The sequence below is a fragment of the Columba livia genome, chromosome 30 (assembly GCF_036013475.1).
Source record: "Columba livia isolate bColLiv1 breed racing homer chromosome 30, bColLiv1.pat.W.v2, whole genome shotgun sequence".
Lineage (NCBI taxonomy): Eukaryota > Metazoa > Chordata > Aves > Columbiformes > Columbidae > Columba > Columba livia.
Genome location: NC_088631.1, coordinates 627326 through 644981, shown reverse-complemented (window position 1 = coordinate 644981; position 17656 = coordinate 627326). Strand labels below are relative to the sequence as shown.

Here is a 17656-nt window from a genome sequence, read left to right as displayed (position 1 = left end):
TGTCCCCTTTGGGGTCCCCTGGGGTGGTGTCCCCATTCTCTTGGGGTGTCCCTGTCCCCTTTGGGGTCCCCCTGTCCCTTTGGGGTCCCCTGGGGTGGTGTCCCCATTCTCTTGGGGTGTCCCTGTCCCCTTTGGGGTCCCCCCTGTCCCCTTTGGGGTCCCCTGGGGTGGTGTCTCCATCTTCCTGGGGTGTCCCTGTCCCTTTGGGGTCCCCTGGGGTGGTGTCCCCATCTCCTGGGGTGTCCCTGTCCCCTTTGGGGTCCCCTGGGTGGTGTCCCCATTCTCCTTGGGGTGTCCCCTGTCCCCTTTGGGGTCCCCTGGGGTGTCCCCATCACCCCGCAGTGTCATTGTCCTCTGGAGGGGGGGCGTCCCCATCCTTGGGATGTGTCCCCATCCCCTTGGGGTGCCCCATGTCCCCTGGGGGGTGTCCCGATCCTTGGGGGGGTGCCCCATCCCTGGGGTATGTCCCATGTCCCTGGGGGTGCCCCATGTCCCTGGCAGGGGGGTGTGCTTGTCCCTTGGTGGGGTGTCCCCCATCCCTGGGGATGCCCCCATGTCCCTGGGGGGGATGTCCCCATCCCCTTGGGGTACCCCGTGTCCCCCGGGTGCTATCCCTGTCCCTGGGGGGTGTCCCCATCCCTGGGTTATGTCCCCATGTCCCCGGGGGGGTGCCCCATGTCCCCAGGGGGGTGTCCCCATCCCTTGGGGTGCAGCCCCAACCCTTGGGGTGCCCCTTCCCTGGGGTATGTCCCATGTCCCCCAGGGGTTGTCCCATGTCCCTGGGGGGTGCCCCATGTCCCCAGGGGGTGCCCCATGTCCCCAGGGGTTGTCCCATGTCCCCGGGGGGTGTCCCCATCCCTGGTTATGTCCATGTCCCAGGGGTATGTCCCCTGTCCCCGGGGGGTGTCCCCATCCCTTGGGGTGCATCCCCAACCCTTGGGGTGCCCCTTCCCTGGGCTATGTCCCATGTCCCCGGGGGGGTGGCCCCATGTCCCCAGGGGTTGTCCCATGTCCCCAGGGGGTGTCCCCATCCCTTGGGGTGCCCCTTCCCTGGGCTACATCACATGTCCCTGGGGGTTGTCCTATGTCCCTGGGGGATGTCCCCTGTGCCCCGGGGTCGGTGCCCCATGTCCCCGGGGCGGGGGGGGGGGGGGGGGGGGCGTGTCCCCCTCCCCCTGACCCCCCCCACCCCCCCCCTTTGCCCCCCCATGGCGCAGGTGAAGCTGTCGTGCGGGACGGACACGGGCGGTGACGGCCACCACGGAGCCCAGCCGCTGCGAGTACCTGATGGAGCTGGTGACGCCGGCCGCGTGCCGCGCGCCCCCACCCCCCGCGCACGACGACCACGACGAGCTCTGACCCCGGGTACCCCCGGACAGCCCCCCCCCGGCACCACGGGACCCCCCCCCAACCTCCCATGGAACCCACCGTGCCTCAGTTTCCCCTATTGGGGGTCGAACCGTTCGCTCAAGGGGACCATCCCCATTGCTGTTGTCCCCGGGGGGGTCCCGCTTTTGGGGGGGGGGGGGGGGTGACAACACCAACCCTGCCTCAGTTTCCCCTGCTGGGACCTCAAGGGACCACAACCAGGACTCTGGGGGGGGGGCGTTTTTTAGGGGGGACACATTTGTGATGGGATGTTGTGACTGAGCCGGGGGTGGGGGGGGGGGACAGGGGTGGTGACAACCAGTGTGCCCCCCCAATGGGGTCCCTGTGTGGGGGGGCAAAGAAATGAACGCCAAGAAATAAAACCTAAGAGACCCCCAGAAATGAACCTGAAATGGACCAAAATGAGCCCAAACGAACCCAAACAAAACCCGAAATGGACCTGAAATCGACCTGAAATGAACCCAAAATGAACCTGAAATGAACCCAAAATGAACCTGAAATGAACGCCAAGAAATGAATCTGAAATAAACCCAAGAAATAAACCTCAAGAATGAGCCCAAAATGAACCCCAAGAAATAAAATGCACCCCAAGAAATGAACCCCAGAAATAATAAACCCAAGAAATGAACCCAAAATAAACCCCAAGGAATGAACCCCAGTATATAAAATACACCCCAAGAAATGAACCCAAGACATGACCCAAAATGAACCCCAAGAAACGAACCTGAAATGAAATAAACCCCCAAAATAACCCCAACAAATCCACCCCACGAAACGCCCCCCCCCCCCAAGAAATAAACCTCACGGACCAAAAATAACGTCGGCTTTAAGGATTTGGGGGGGGGGGAGGGGGGGGGGTCAGAGCTCGCTCCCGCAGCCCCCCCGTGTCCACATCCATGTCCCGGAGCCCCCCCCGTGTCCATGTCCGTGTCCCCAGCCCAGCCGTGTCCGCGTCCGCGTCCCCGTCCGGCGCGCCCCGCGTGCGCGCGCGCGGTCCCAGTCGGTGGCGTGGCCTCGTCGTCCCACAGCACCGAGGTCTCGGTGTCGCTGACGTACCCGGCGTCCCCCGTGAAGTTGCGTGGGGGGAACACCAGCAGCGGCTCCACGGAGAACGCGGCCAGGTCGCGGCGCGGGAACTGCCGCCGGTACTCGGGGCTGAGGGGAAAGGAGGAGAAATGGGGCCTAAAAGTGGGGAAAAATGGGAGAATGGGGAGAGAACAGGGCGGGGGAACTGCCGCCAGTACTCAGGGCTGAGGGGGGAATGAGGAGAAATGGGGCTAAAAGTGGGGAAAATGAGGAGAAAGGGGGCTAAAGTGGGGAAAATGAGGAGAAATAGGGCTAAAAGTGGGAAAATGGGAGAAATGGGATAAAAGTGGGAAATGAGAAAATGGGGAGAGAATGGGGCGGGGAAATGCTGACGGTACTCCAGGCTGAGGAGAAAGGAGGAGAAATGGGGCTAAAAGTGGGGAAAATGAGGAGAAATGGGGCTAAAAGTGGGAAAAATGAGGAGAAATGGGGCTAAAAGTGGGGAAAATGGGGAGAAATGGGCTAAAAGTGGGGAAAATGGGGAGAGAGATGGGTGGGGATCTGCTGCTGGTACTCCAGGCTGAGGAGAATGAGGAGAAATGGGGCTAAAAGTGGGGAAAATGAGGGAAATGGGCTAAAAGTGGTGAAAATGAGGAGAAATGGGGCTAAAAGTGAGGAAAATGGGGAGAAATGGGCTAAAGTTGGGAAAATGAGGAGAAATAGGGCTAAAAGTGGGGAAAATGAGGAGAAATGGGGAGAGAATGGGGGCGGGGAAACTGCTGACGGTACTCCAGGCTGAGGAGAAAGGATGAGAAATGGAGCTAAAAGTGGGGAAAAATGAGGAGAAATGGGGCTAAAAGTGGGTAAAATGAGGAGATATGGGGCTAAAAGTGGGGAAAATGGGAGAAATGGGCTAAAAGTGGGGAAAATGGGGAGAGAATGGGGTGGGGGAACTGCTGCTGGTACTCCAGGCTGAGGGAGAATGAGGAGAAATGGGGCTAAAAGTGGGGAAAATGAGGGGAAATGGGGCTAAAAGTGGTGAAAATGAGGAGAAATGGGGCTAAAAGTGAGGAAAATGGGGAGAAATGGGGCTAAAAGTTGGGAAAATGAGGAGAAATAGGGCTAAAAGTGGGGAAAATGAGGAGAAATGGGGAGAGAATGGGGCGGGGGAACTGCTGACGGTACTCCAGGCTGAGGAGAAAGGAGGAGAAATGGAGCTAAAAGTGGGGAAAATGGAGAAATGGGGCTAAAAGTGGGGGAAAATGGTGAAAATGGGGAGAGAATGGGGCGGGGGAACTGCTGCCGGTACTCAGGGCTGAGGGGTAATGAGGAGAAATGGGCTAAAAGTGGGGAAAATGAGGGGAAATGGGCTAAAAGTGGGGAAAATGGGGCTAAAAGTGGTGAAAATGAGGAGAAATGGGGCTAAAAGTGGGGAAAATGAGGAGAAATGGGGCTAAAAGTGGGGAAAATGGGGAGAAATGGGGCTAAACGTGGGGAAAATGGGGAGAAATGGGGAGAGAACAGGGCGGGGGAACTGCCACCGGTACCTCGGGCTGGGAAATGGGGGGAAATGAGGAGAAATGGGGAGGAATGGGGGTAAAAATGGGGAGAAATGGGGGTAGAAATCAGGAAAAATATGGGGAGGAATGGGGGTAAAAATGAGGAGAAATGGGGACAGAAATGGTGAAAATGGGGAGAGAACGCAGCCAAGAGGATCAAGGGAAACGGCCCAAGAGGAGACACGGGACCAAAGGGACACGATCAAACGTCTCTGGAGGGAAACACGACCACAAGGCCAATAAAAACACCTCCAAAGTGCCATTGAACTGTCCCCAAGGGGACACGGCTCCAAGAGCATGAGGAAGATGTCCCAAGGGGACAAGAAATGCGCTGAGAGGGGCCACAGAACCAAAGGCACCCGCTAAAACTCCAGCGGGAACCGCAGCCACAAGGCCAACAAAAACACCCCCAAAAGTGACACCAAACCGCCCCCAAGCGTCCCCGTGTCCCCCCAAACTCACATGGGGTGCTTGTCGAACATGACGGGCAGGAACTCGTCGACCGGCAGCATCTTCCCCAGCGGCCGCGCCGCCAGCAGCTTGCGAGCACCGCGCAGCGACAGCGCGTAGCCCAGCGTCCAGTACGAGTAGCCGGCCTCCACCAGGTTCCGCACGCCCGGCACCGGCCGCTCGGGCCGCTCCGCCTGCAGCCGCTTCCTCCCGATGTAGCTGCGGGGGCGTCGTTAGCGCGGGTGAGTTAACGAGGGGGTTAATTAGGGGGGGGGGGGGGGCGGTGCTCACATGAGGTCCCAGGGCAGCGCGGCCGCCTCCAGCTCGCGCATCAGCGTGGTGAGGCGGCGCTTGAAGAAGATCTCGAAGCGCAGGTCGTCCTCGAACACCAGCGAGCGGGACAGGCCCCGCGTCGCGATCTGCGCCGGGAGCAATTAAGGGGAGTTAGTTCGTTAATGGGAAATTGGGGGGTTAATGCGTTAATGGGAAATGGGGGGGGTTAATGGGAAACAGGGGGTTACGGGGAAAAGGAAAGTTCCCACGCAGACAGGTGGGATTGGGGATGTGTCCTCGTCCTTGTCCCCGTCCTTCCCATTGAGATTAAGGTCTCGTCTCCCTCACTTACCCCAGGATTAGGGATTTGCCCCCCATACCCCCCCCTGGATTAGGGATTTACCCCCCATATTCTCCTGGATTAGGGGTTTGCCCCCCATACCCCCCTGGATTAGGGATTTACCCCCCATATTCTCCTGGATTAGGAGTTTGCCCCCCATATGCCCCAGGATTAGGGATTTGCCCCCCATATGCCCCAGGATTAGGTACTTGCCCCACATTATCACTAGGGTTAGGGATTTGCCCCCCATATGCCCCTGGATTAGGGATTTGCCCCCCATAACCCCCAGGGTTAGGGATTTGCCCCCCATATCCCCTGGATTAGGGATTTGCCCTACATTATCACCAGGATTAGGGATGTGCCCCCCATATTCCCCTGGATTAGGGATTTGCCCCACATTATCACCAGGATTAGGGATGTGCCCCCCATATCCCCTGGATTAGGGATTTGCCCCCCATAACCCCCAGGGTTAGGGGTTCCCCCCCCCCCCCCACCCCATCCCCCCAGGTTTGGGGGTCCCCCACAGTCCCATGGGGATTAAGTTCCTGTACCCCCATTCCCACAGGGATTTGGGTCCTGCCCCCCCATATCCCAGGTCTGGGGTCCCCCCCAGTCTCATGAGGATTTGGGTCCTGTACCCGCATTCCCATGAGGATTCAAGTCCTGCTGTCCACATCCCCCAAGAACTGGGGGTGTCCCCCCCATTCCCATGAGGATTAGGGTCCTGTCCCCCATCTTCCCCCATGTCTGGGGTTTCTCCCGCCCATTCCCATGGGGATTGGGGTCCTAACCCCCATGTCTGGGTTCCCCCCCCGCATTCCCATGGGGATTCAGGTCCTACCCCCGCCATACCCCCATGATTGGGGTCCCCCCCCCATTCCCATGGGGATTGGGGTCCTGCCCCCATACCCCCCCATGTCTGGGGTGTCCCCCCCATTCCCACAGGAACCAGGGTCCTGCCCCCCATCTCTGGGTCCCCCCGCCCCATTCCCATGGGGACCAGGGTCCTGCCCCCCATCTCTGGGTATCCCCCCCAATTCCCACAGGGACCAGGGTCCTGCCCCCCATCTCTGGGTCCCCCCGCCCCATTGCCATGGGGACCGGGGTCCTGCCCCCCATCTCTGGGTCCCCCCCCTAATTCCCACAGGGACGGGGGTCCCACCCCCCATTCCCATGGGGACCGGGGTCCTGCCCCCCATCTCTGGGTGTCCCCCCCAATTCCCACAGGGACCAGGGTCCTGCCCCCCATCTCTGGGTTCCCCCGCCCCATTCCCACGGGGACCAGGGTCCTGCCCCCCATCTCTGGGTCCCCCCGCCCCATTCCCACAGGAATCAGGGTCCTGCCCCCCATCTCTGGGTCCCCCCGCCCCATTCCCACAGGAATCAGGGTCCTGCCCCCCATCTCTGGGTCCCCCCACCCCATTCCCACGGGGACCGGGGTCTTGCCCCCCATCTCTGGGTGTCCCCCCCAATTCCCACAGGGACCAGGGTCCTGCCCCCCATCTCTGGGTCCCCCCGCCCCATTCCCATGGGGACCGGGGTCCTGTCCCCCATCTCTGGGTCCCCCCCCTAATTCCCACAGGGACCGGGGTCCCGCCCCCCATTCCCATGGGGACCGGGGTCCTGCCCCCCATCTCTGGGTGTCCCCCCCAATTCCCACAGGGACCAGGGTCCTGCCCCCCATCTCTGGGTGTCCCCCCCCATTCCCACGGGGACCGGGGTCCTGCCCCCCATCTCTGGGTGTCCCCCCCCAATTCCCACAGGGACCAGGGTCCTGCCCCCCATCTCTGGGTGTCCCCCCCCATTCCCACGGGGACCGGGGTCCTGCCCCCCATCTCTGGGTCCCCCCCCTAATTCCCACAGGGACCGGGGGTCCCGCCCCCCATTCCCATGGGGACCAGGGTCCTGCCCCCCATCTCTGGGTCCCGCCCCCCATTCCCACGGGGACCAGGGTCCTGCCCCCCAGGCGTGGGTCCCGTCACCTCCTGCCAGACGCGGTGGTGGCTGAGGAAGCAGCCGAGCTCCCCCCGCGTCAGGGGCCGCCCGTGGTAGGGGTCGCGGTACCCGGGCAGCATCCGCACGCCCAGCGCCTCCACCTGGCTGCTGTTCAGCGCCCTGCGCACGGTGACACCGGGGGGTCACACACATGGACCCCCCCGGTGAGACGTGGACCCTCCCCCAGGACAGGACAGACCCACCTGCCGTCCACGGCCTCCACCAGCTTGGCCGCGATCTCCTGCTCGTGCAGCGTCCGCAGCATCCGCGCCCGGCGGTCGGCTCGGCGGGGCAGGTTGATCAGGAAAACCTGGGGGGGGATGGCATTAAAATGGGGGGAAATGGCAGGAAAATCATGGGGGAAATGGCATGAAAATTGGGGGGAAAACGGCAGGAAAATGGGGGGGAATGGCACAAAAATTGGGGGGGAAATGGCACAAAAATCAGGGGAGAAATGGCAGGAGAATGGGGGGAAACAGCAGGAGAATGCGGGGGGAAACGGCAGGAAAATGGGGGGGCGAATGCCTGGAAAATGGGGTGAAAAATAGCAGGAAATTGGGGGGGGGGGGAAGCAGGAAAATGGGGGGAAAACAGCAGGAAAATGGGTGGGATATGGCAGGAAAATCCCCCAATGGGGCTCCATCCACCGAGGCCCCGCCCATTTCAGCCCCGCCCACCAAGGCACCACCCATTTCGGCCCCGCCCACCGAGACCCCGCCCATTTCAACCCCACCCACCGAGGCCCCGCCCATTCCTTACCTCGTCAAATCCCATCTTGTCGGGGACTTTGGGGGGGACCCAGATGTGGGGGGTCGGCTCCGCCGGGGGGTTCTTCACTGTGGGGGGGACACGGCGCCAGGTGGGGACGGGGTGACGGTGACACCGCTGGGTGCGTGTCCCCGCTGGCCCCCCAAGTCCCCTGTGTCCTCACCCATGGTCTCCAGGGTGACCCCGTGTCCCCCCGTGTCCCCATGTCCCCTCACCCATGATCTCCAAGGTGACTTGGGGGTGTCCCCATGTCCCCCTGTGTCCTCACCTGTGATCTCCAGAGTGACCTGGGGGTGTCCCCATGTGCCCCCATGATCTCCAGGGTGACATGGGGGTGTCCCCATGTCCCCCTGTGTCCTCACCCGTGATCTCCAGAGTGACCTGGGGTGTCCCCATGTCCCCACCCATGATCTCCAGGGTCAGGGGGTGAGCCTGGGGGTGTCCCCATGTCCCCCCATGTCCCCACCCATGATCTCCAGAGTGACCTGGGGGTGTCCCCATGTCCCCACCCATGATCTCCAGGGTGACATGGGGGTGTCCCCATGTCCCCCCATGTTCCCTCACCCATGATCTCCAGAGTGACCTGGGGTGTCCCCATGTCCCCACCCATGATCTCCAGGGTCAGGGGGTGACCCTGGGGGTGTCCCCATGTCCCCCCATGTCCCCTCACCCATGATCTCCAGGGTGACGTGGGGGTGTCCCCATGTCCCCCTGTGTCCCCTCACCCATGATCTCCAGGGTGACGTGGGGGTGTCCCCATGTCCCCCCATGTCCCCTCACCCATATCTCCAGGGTGACCTGGGGGTGTCCCCATGTCCCCACCCATGATCTCCAGGGTGACATGGGGGTGTCCCCATGTCCCCCTGTGTCCTCACCCGTGATCTCCAGAGTGACCTGGGGTGTCCCCATGTCCCCACCCATGATCTCCAGGGTCAGGGGGTGAGCCTGGGGGTGTCCCCATGTCCCCACCCATGATCTCCAGAGTGACCTGGGGGTGTCCCCATGTCCCCACCCATGATCTCCAGGGTGACATGGGGGTGTCCCCATGTCCCCCCATGTCCCCTCACCCATGATCTCCAGGGTGACCTGAGGGTGTCCCCATGTCCTCACCCATGATCTCCAGGGTCAGGGGATGACCCTGGGGTGTCCCCATGTCCCCCCATGTCCCCTCACCCATGATCTCCAGGGTGATGTGGGGGTGTCCCCATGTCCCCCCATGTCCCCTCACCCATGATCTCCAGGGTGATGTGGGGGTGTCCCCATGTCCCCCCCATGTCCCCTCACCCATGATCTCCAGGGTGACCTGGGGGTGTCCCCATGTCCCCACCCATGATCTCCAGGGTGACATGGGGGTGTCCCCATGTCCCCCCATGTCCCCTCACCCATGATCTCCAGGGTGACCTGAGGGTGTCCCCATGTCCTCACCCATGATCTCCAGGGTCAGGGGGTGACCCTGGGGGTGTCCCCATGTCCCCTCACCCATGAACTCCAGGGTGACGTGGGGGTGTCCCCATGTCCCCCCATGTCCCCTCACCCATGAACTCCAGGGTGACGTGGGGGTGTCCCCATGTCCCCCTGTGTCCCCTCACCCATGATCTCCAGGGTGACGTGCAGGAAGCTCTCGGCTTCGTCGCGCAGGGAGCTCTGCGACCGCAGCGGCACCGGCAGGAACCCGAACGGCGCCCGGTTGGACACGAACATCTGCACCCCTGGAGAGCGGGACCCGTTAGGCCAGGCTGGAGCCGCAGTTAAGCCGGGCTGGAGTTAAACTGGGCTGGACTTAAGGTTAAGGGAGGCTAAAACAAAGTTAAGCAAAGGGAGGGTGAAGTTAAGCCAAGCTAAAGTTAATGCCAGGCTAAAATTGAAGTTAAGGCAGGCTAAAGCTGAAGTTAAGCTGGGCTGGAGTTAAAACCAGGCTGGAGTTGAAGTTAAGCCAGGCTTAAGTTAGCACCAAGATGAAACTATGGTTAAGCTGGGTTGAAATTAACACTGCGCTGAAAGTGAAGTTAAGCACGGCTAAAATTGAAGTTGAGACAGAAGTTAAAGTTAAACCAGGCTAAAGTTAATGCCGGGCTGAAGTAAAAGTTGAGCTGCAGTGAACTTAATGCTGAGATGGAGTTAAAGTGAAGGCCAGCCTAAAGCCAAGGTTAAAGCCAGCCCAAAGCCACAGCTCAGGGCAGCCCCAAGCCAAGGATAAGCCCAGCCCAAGGTGAGGCTAAAGCCAAAGTTAAGTCTAGCTCAAGCCAAGGCTAAATCCAGGCCAAGACCAGGCCCAGCCCAGCACAAGCCAAGGCTATGCCCAATCCAGAGCCAATGCCAAGCCCAGTACAAGCCCAGCCCAAGCTACTGCTAGCCTGAGCCAAGTCTAAGCCCAGCCCAAAGCCAAGTCTAAGCCCGACCCAAAGCCAAGTCTAAGCCCGACCCAAAGCCAAGTCTAAGCCCAGCCCAAAGCCAAGTCTAAGCCCAGCCCAAAGCCAAGTCTAAGCCCAGCCCAAAGCCAAGTCTAAGCCCGACCCAAAGCCAAGCCTAAGCCTGACCCAAAGCCAAGTCTAAGCCCAGCCCAAAGCCAAGTCTAAGCCCGACCCAAAGCCAAGCCTAAGCCTGACCCAAAGCCAAGTCTAAGCCCAGCCCAAAGCCAAGTCTAAGCCCAGCCCAAAGCCAAGTCTAAGCCCAGCCCAAAGCCAAGGCCAAGCGGCCCCTCACCAGCCTGGCGGCAGGAGAAGGCGAAGACGATGATGTCATCGAAGGCGCCAGTGTAGTGGGGGTGGGGCGGGTAGAAGGCCAGCGCCCGCGTGGCCTCGCGCCGCAGGTCCAGCAGGAAGGTGGAGTGCACCATGGGCACCGCGAAGCAGCCGCGCCGCTCGCGCCGCCGCAGCGGCAGGTACGCCGGGGTGCGCCGGTAATAGCCCTGGGACACGGGACCACACACGGGGACATGGCACCCGGGGACATGGCGAACGTGGCACCCAAGGGACACAGCGACCAGAGAACGTGGCACCCGGGGACATGGAGAACGTGACACCAAGGGACACGGAGAACACGGCACCCAAGGGACACAGCGACCAGAGGACGTGGCACCCGGGGACATGGAGAACGTGACACCAAGGGACACGGAGAACATGGCACCCAAGGGACACAGCGACCAGAGGACGTGGCACCCGGGGACGTGGAGAACGTGGCACCCAAGGGACCCAGCACCCAAGGAACATGGACCCAGCACCCAGGGGACCTGGCACCCAAAGGACCCAGCACCCAAGGGACCCAAGCATCCAGGGGACATGGACGCTGTACCCAGGGGACCCGGCAGCCAAGGGACCCGGCACCCAGGGACATGGACCTGGCACCCAGGGGACCTGGACCCAGCACCCAGGGGACCCAGCACCCAGGGGACCTGGCACCCACGGGAACATGGAGTCAGCACCCAGGGGACCCAGCAACCAGGGGACATGGACACAGCACCCAGGGAATCCAGCACCCAAGGGACCCAGCACCCAGGGGATACGGACCCAGCACCCAGGGACATGGACCCAGCACCCAAGAGACCCAGCACCCAGGGCACCAGGGCAGCGTCCCCACCTGCGCCGTCATCCCGCACCAGAAGTTGGAGTAGGCGGCGCGCGAGTCCAGCATGGGCGCCACCACCGTCCTGTTCTCGGCCATCAGCAGCGCCAGCGTGTCGGGGTTGGTCAGCACGTTGTCGGCATCCAGGAACTGCCCCGCGTCACCGTCACCGTCACTGTCACCGTCACCGCGGGGCCGTGTGTCCCTCCCCCAGCTCCCCGACCCCTCTCACCAGCAGGTAATCGGCCCAGATGGCGCGGGCCGAGTCCAGCGCCGCCTGACGCAGCTTCATCACGTGCTCGTAGCGGGACGGGGACCAGTGCTTGGGACCCTCCTCATCGGGGTACGACCTGGGGGGCACGGCACCCAGGACCCTCAGCTGCACCCCCAAACCTTCCCAAACCCCCCCCGCTGCCCTCCTGACCCCCCAAAGCCCTCAGGACCCTGAGCTGCCCCCCCAAGCTCCCCACTGCGGTCCTGACCCCCCAAAACCCCCCACTGCCCTCAGGACCCTGAGCTGCACCCCCAAACCTCTCCAAACCCACCAATACCCTCTTGTCCCCCCAAGGCCCTCAGGACCCTGAGCTGCACCCCCAAACCTGCCCAAACCCCTCAATGCCCTCCTGTCCCCCCAAAGCCCTCAGGACCCTGAGCTGCACCCCCAAACATCCCCAAACCCACCACGGCCCTCCTGACCTCCCCCCCAAACCCACCCACAGCCCTCAGGACCCCGAGCTGCACCCCCAAACCCCCCAATGCCCTCCTGACCCCCCAAAACCACCCACTGCCCTCAGGATCCTGAGCTGCACCCCCAAACACCCCCAAATCCCCCAATGCCCTCCTGACCCCCCAAAACCACCCACTGCCCTCAGGATCCTGAGCTGCACCCCCAAACACCCCCAAATCCCCCAATGCCCTCCTGACCGTCCCCCCAAACCCACCCACTGCCCTCAGGACCCCGAGCTGCCCCCCCAAACCCACCCACAGCCCTCAGGACCCCGAGCTGCCCCCCCAAACCCACCCACAGCCCTCAGGACCCTGAGCTGCACCCCAAAACCCCCAAGTGCCCTCCTGCCCCCCAATCCACCCACCCGCTCTTTGGGACCCCCCACCCAGGCCCAGTGACCCCCCCCAAGCATATCCATGGGGACTCCCCCAAACCCGGGTGTTCACACCCCATAGTGACCCCCCCCCCCCCCCCCCCCGCCAAACTTAAGCACCCACAGGGACCTCCTGAAACTTGGATACCCACAATGACCCCCCCACCAAAACTGGGCATCCACAGGGACCCCCCCCAAACTTGGGCACCTGTTGTCCTCCCCGTATTGTCCCCTCTCCAGGACCCCCCCCAACTCTGGTGCCAACCCCGTTGTCCCCTCTCATGGTGTCTCCCTTGTCCCCTTGTGTCCCCCTACTCTGGTGCCAATCACATTGTCCCCTCTCATGGTGTCTCTCTTGTCCCCTCATGTCCCCCTACTCTGGTGCCAACCCCATTGTCCCCTCTCAAGGTGTCTCCCCCCACATTGCCCCCTCTCCTGGTGCCCCCTCCACCCTGGTGCCACCCAGTTGTCCCCTCTCATGGTGTTTCCCCTCGTTGTCCCCTCTCCTGGTGTCCCCCTGCTCTGGTGCCAACCCCACTGTCCCCTCTCCCATTGTCCCCCCGCCTGGTGCCAACCCCACTGTCCCCTCTCATGGTGTCTCCCCTGTTGTCCCCTCTCCCGGTGCCACCCCGCGTTGTCCCCCCCCACAGTGTCCCTCCCGGTGTCCCCCGGTCCCTGCTCACCGCGGCTCCTCCTGCGGCCGCCACTCCACGCGGTGGTAAAGGCCCCGCACCCGGCCCAGCCACTCCCGCAGCATCGCGGTCGTGTTGTCCACGCTGTGATCGGTGGCCACCCTGCGGGGACACCCCCATGTCACCCCCTGTCCCTGTGTCACCCCCCACGTCCCCATCCCCCCCCGCCCAGAGTGCCGGACACTCCTTGGGGTCCCCACGGGAACACCAAACCCGCCAGCCCCGGGTCCCCCTCCTCGGTGTCCTCCCCGTTCCCCCGATGTCACTGTCCCCACTGTCCCGGTGTCCCCCCCCCGACTAAAGTGCCATCCGCTCCTTTGGGTGCCCGCAGGGACACTGGAGCCCTCAGCACCGGGTCCCCCCCTGTCCTGGGGGGTTCCCCCCTTGTCCCCGTGTCCCCCCTTGTCCCGGTGTCCCCCTTGTCCTAGTGTCCCCCTTTGTCTCCATGTCTCCCCCTACAGCACCGTCCACTCCTTTGGGTGCCTGCAGGGACAGCGGACCCCTCAGTATCACGGTGTCCCCCCTTACCCCGCGTCCCCCGCTTTGTCCCGGTGTCACCCCCTTGTCCCGGTGTCACCCCCTTGTCCCGGTGTCACCCCCTTGTCCCGGTGTCACCCCCACCCCGTCCCCCACCACAGCGCCGTTCGCTCCTTCGGGTGCCCGCGGGGACATCGGCCCGCTCAGCCCCGGGCCCTCCCGGTGTCCCCCCCCCCTTATCCCGATGTCCTCCCCCATTGTCCCCATGTCCCCCCGCCTTGTCCCGGTGTCCCCCCTTGTCCCCGTGCCCCCTCTGTCCCCCCCACCACAGTGCTGTCCACTCCTTCGGGTGCCTGCGGAGACAGCGGGCCCCTCAGTGTCCCTGTGTCCCCTCTTACCCCGCGTCCCCCCCCTTGTCTTGGTGTCCCCCTCCTTGTCCCGGTGTCACCCCCTTGTCCCGGTGTCACCCCATCCCGTCCCCCACCACAGCGCCGTTCGCTCCTTCGGGTGCCCACGGCGACATCGGCCCGCTCAGCCCCGGGCCCTCCCGGTGTCCCCCCTCCCTCATCCCGGTGTCCCCCGCCTTGTCCCGGTGTCCCCCCCCGTTCCCCCGTGTCCCGCCCCCCCCCACCACAGCGCCGTCCGCTCCTTCGGGTGCCGCAGCCGCTCCAGCGCCCCCAGCGCCACCGGCAGCGCGTGCGCCGCGTTCCGCGCCAGCAGCGCGATCGCCACCCGCGGCGGCCGCAGCGGCGACTCGGGGCTCCAGCGCTCCTCGGGGAAATACCCGCCGACCGGCAGCGGCCCCGGGGCTGGACCCGGCCCCGGCCCCGGCCCCGCCGCCAGCGCCAGCAGCAGCAGCGGCCACGGCCGCGCCGCCGCCATGCTGCGCCCTGGGACACGCCCCTGGACACGCCCCCAGCCGGCCACGCCCCCAACGTGATCACGCCCCCGCCCCGGGCAGAGCCCGCTATGGGCAGAGCGCGCGCTGGCCACGCCCCTCGCTAGGGGCGGGCAATACGATGGGCACGCCCCCCACGCTGTGGCCACACCCCTTCCTCTGCTTCCATCGCCCCGCCCTGTCGCCAAATCTCTTGTCCCCTGCCCCATCCTGGCTCCTCCATGTCCCCCTATCTGTGTCCCCAAATCTCTGGCCCCTCCCTGTCCCCAAATCTCTGTCCCCAAATCTCTGTCCCCTGCCCCATCCTGGCCCCTCCCTGCCCCCACATCTCTGTCCCCAAATCTCTTGTCCCCTGCGCCATCCTGGCTCCTCCATGTCCCCCAATCTGTGTCCCCAAATCTCTGGCCCCTCCCTGTCCCCAAATCTCTGTCCCCAAATCTCTGTCCCCTGCCCCATCTCCCTCCCCTGTCTCCCCTCCCCCCCTCAGCTCCACCCCCTCCTCCCCCATCTCTTCTCCCCCCACCCCACCCCCATCTCATTTCACAGCCAGGAGAACAAACAACGACCAAAAAAGACCCAGAATCCACCCATTTACTGTGTCCCCCCCCCCTTTAGCGTCACAGCGACCGGGACGAACCGTTTGTCACCGCAGGAACCGCCAGGCGGGAGCTCGCGCTCGGCGAAGCCCCATTTGGTCCAGAACCGGTTAAACACGAGCGTTTCAAGCCACGGGGCGAACGTCACCGTCACCATCACCATCACCATCACCGTCCCCGTCGTGTTTCTCCACCGGCACCGTCAGCGCCGCGGCCGCCGCCGCGTCCAGGAACCACCGGAGCTGCCCCGAGCGCGGCCGCACCAGCGCGGCCGGGAGGGGCTCGTCCTGCTCCCGCCCCCCCTCCAGAACACGCTGCGGGGAGAGGGGACGGTGACAGGGACCCTCAAACCCCCCCCGCGTCCCCCCAACACCCGGCGGGGGTTGTTAGAACCAACGGTTTTGGGTACGAACCTTCAGGACGTCGGCTTTGCCCGCCCCCGTGGCCACGAACACCACGGCGCGCGCCGCGTTCAGCACCGGCAGCGTCAGCGTCACCCGCGCCGGCGGCGGCTTCGGCGAGTCGGTGATGGCGGCGACGATTTTCTGCGTCTCCTGGAACAGCGGAAACACCAAAAAACAGGGTTTGTTGACACCCGGCGCCGGTTGTGGGGTCCTGGGGGGGGTCTTGGGGTCCTGCTCACCCGCAGCAGCCGGTGCCCCGGGAACAGGGAGCCCGTGTGTCCGTCCGGCCCCACGCCCAGCAGCACCAGGTCAAAAACCGGCACGTCCTGGCCCGGGAACGCCTGCGGGAGAGAGGGGGAACGGGACGTGGGAATGGGGAGCGGGACACGGAACCCAGGGGAGAAATGGGACATGGAACTGGGGGGGAAATGGGACATGGAACCGGGGGGAAATGGGACATGGAACTGGGGGAATGGGACATGGAACCGGGGGGAAATGGGACACGGAAGCGGGGGAATGAGACACGGAACTGGGGGGAAATGGGACATGGAAGCAGGGAAATGGGACACGGAAGCAGGGGAATGGGATGTGGAACTAGAGGGGAAATGGGACACGGAACCGGGGGGAAATGGGACATGGAACTGGGGGGAAATGGGACATGGAAGCAGGGGAATGGGCCACGGAACTGGGGGAAATGGGACACGGAACTGGGGGGAAATGGGACACGGAACCGGGGAGCGGGACATGGAACGGGGGGGAAACGGGACGTGGAACCAGGGAATGGGACACGGAACTGGGGAACGAGACATGGAACTGGGGGGAATGGGACACGGAACTGGGGGGAAATGGGACACGGAACCGGGGGAATGGGACACGGAACTGGGGGGAAATGGGACACGGAAGCGGGGGGAAATGGGACACGGAAGCGGGGGAATGGGACATGGAACTGGGGGGGAATGGGACACGGAACTGGGGGGAAATGGGACATGGAACTGGGGGGAAATGGGACATGGAAGCAGGGAATGGGATGTGGAACTAGAGGGGAAATGGGACACGGAACCGGGGGGAAATGGGACATGGAAGCAGGGGAATGGGCCACGGAACTGGGGGAAATGGGACACGGAACTGGGGGGAAATGGGACACGGAAGCAGGGGAATGGGACACGGAAGCAGGGGAATGGGACACGGAACCAGGGAGTGGGACACGGAACTGGGAAACGAGACATGGAACTGGGGGGAAATGGGACACGGAACTGGGGGAATGGGACACGGAACTGGGGGAAATGGGACACGGAACCGGGGGGAAATGGGACACGGAACCGGGGGGAAATGGGACACGGAACCGGGGAGCGGGACATGGAACGGGGGGGAAACGGGACGTGGAACCAGGGAATGGGACATGGAACTGGGGAACGAGACATGGAACTGGGGGGAAATGGGACACGGAACCGGGGAACAGGACACGGAACCGGGGAACGGGACACGGAACTGGGGGGAAATGGGACATGGAACTGGGAACCAGGACGCGGCACCGGGGGAACGGGCGCTGGAGCCGGGGCCGCCGAACGCGTCCGGCGCGGGGCCGGTACCTGCCGCAGCTGCTCCGCGTAGTCATCGGCGGCGGCGTCGGGGCGCAGCCCGGGGGTGACGCTCAGGACGCGCGGGCCCGGGCCCGGCAGCCGCGGCAGCAGCTGCGCCTGCGGGGAGCGGCCGGTGAGCGGGACCGGGGCGGCGGGACCGGGCGGGGGGGGGGCGGGAAACCGGGGGGGGGGACACCCCGCTCACCTGGTAGGCCCCGCACGTGCTCTCCGGGTGCTCGAGCGGCACGAGGCGCTCGTCACAAAACGCCACGAGCCAGCGCGCGGGGGCGGCGGCACCGGCGGCGGAAACGGCGGCGGGGAGATCCCGGGACAACAACCCCACCAGGCTCCCGCCCGACAGCGCCACCGAGAAGCGCCCGCCCGCCGCCGCCGCCGCCGCCGCCCGCTCGGCCACCAGCTGCGCCAGCGCCCGGCCCAGCGCCTGCGGGGACGGGAACACCGAGACGCGGCCCGCCATAGCGCCGGCACCGCGCCGGAAGCGGCGCTCTGCCCGCGCCGGAAGTAACGCCTCCTCTCCCCACGCTGTT

The 17656-nt window shown here is 64.1% G+C and overlaps 2 protein-coding genes across 4 annotated transcripts; both read right to left on the bottom strand.

Moving 5' to 3' along the window:
• Positions 1–2232: 2232 nt before the first annotated feature.
• On the bottom strand, positions 2233–14670 carry COLGALT1 (collagen beta(1-O)galactosyltransferase 1). The gene is given in 13 exon segments (XM_065043873.1): positions 2233–2399; positions 2402–2544; positions 4437–4643; positions 4716–4843; positions 7020–7152; positions 7236–7342; positions 7792–7868; positions 9390–9509; positions 10504–10708; positions 11377–11511; positions 11594–11711; positions 13145–13255; positions 14262–14670. Coding segments are annotated over 13 exon segments (1887 nt in total). The 5' UTR covers positions 14513–14670; the 3' UTR covers positions 2233–2247.
• PGLS (6-phosphogluconolactonase) lies at positions 13145–17634 on the bottom strand. Of its 3 annotated transcripts, XR_010468506.1 has the most exons (6): positions 17314–17634; positions 17118–17225; positions 15768–15869; positions 15538–15678; positions 15166–15438; positions 13145–13255 (listed from the first exon to the last, which is right to left on the bottom strand). XR_010468506.1 is itself a non-coding variant. In XM_065043885.1 (5 exons), exons 1-5 carry the CDS (start codon positions 17584–17586, stop codon positions 15250–15252), a joined length of 813 nt encoding a protein of 270 aa, XP_064899957.1. In that variant the 5' UTR covers positions 17587–17633; the 3' UTR covers positions 15102–15249. The 3 variants fall into 3 exon arrangements, 2 of the variants coding, with proteins under 2 accessions (XP_064899957.1, XP_064899959.1); XM_065043885.1 differs by lacking the exon at positions 13145–13255 and having other exon boundaries at positions 15102–15438; positions 17314–17633; XM_065043887.1 differs by lacking the exons at positions 13145–13255; positions 17118–17225 and having other exon boundaries at positions 15102–15438; positions 17314–17598.
• Between the last annotated feature and the right edge of the window lie 22 nt (positions 17635–17656).

What these genes read in the sequence shown, in the direction of transcription:
- PGLS (XM_065043885.1), bottom strand. Translation starts at nt 17,586, where the DNA reads ATGGCGGGCCGCGTCTCGGTGTTCCCGTCCCCGCAGGCGCTGGGCCGG. An exon ending in GCACGTGCGGGGCCTACCAG is followed by an intron (nt 17,226 to 17,313) that starts GTGAGCGGGGTG and finishes CGCTCCCCGCAG; the next exon opens with GCGCAGCTGCTGCCGCGGCT. An exon ending in CGGGGCACCGGCTGCTGCGG is followed by an intron (nt 15,679 to 15,767) that starts GTGAGCAGGACC and finishes CCGCTGTTCCAG; the next exon opens with GAGACGCAGAAAATCGTCGC.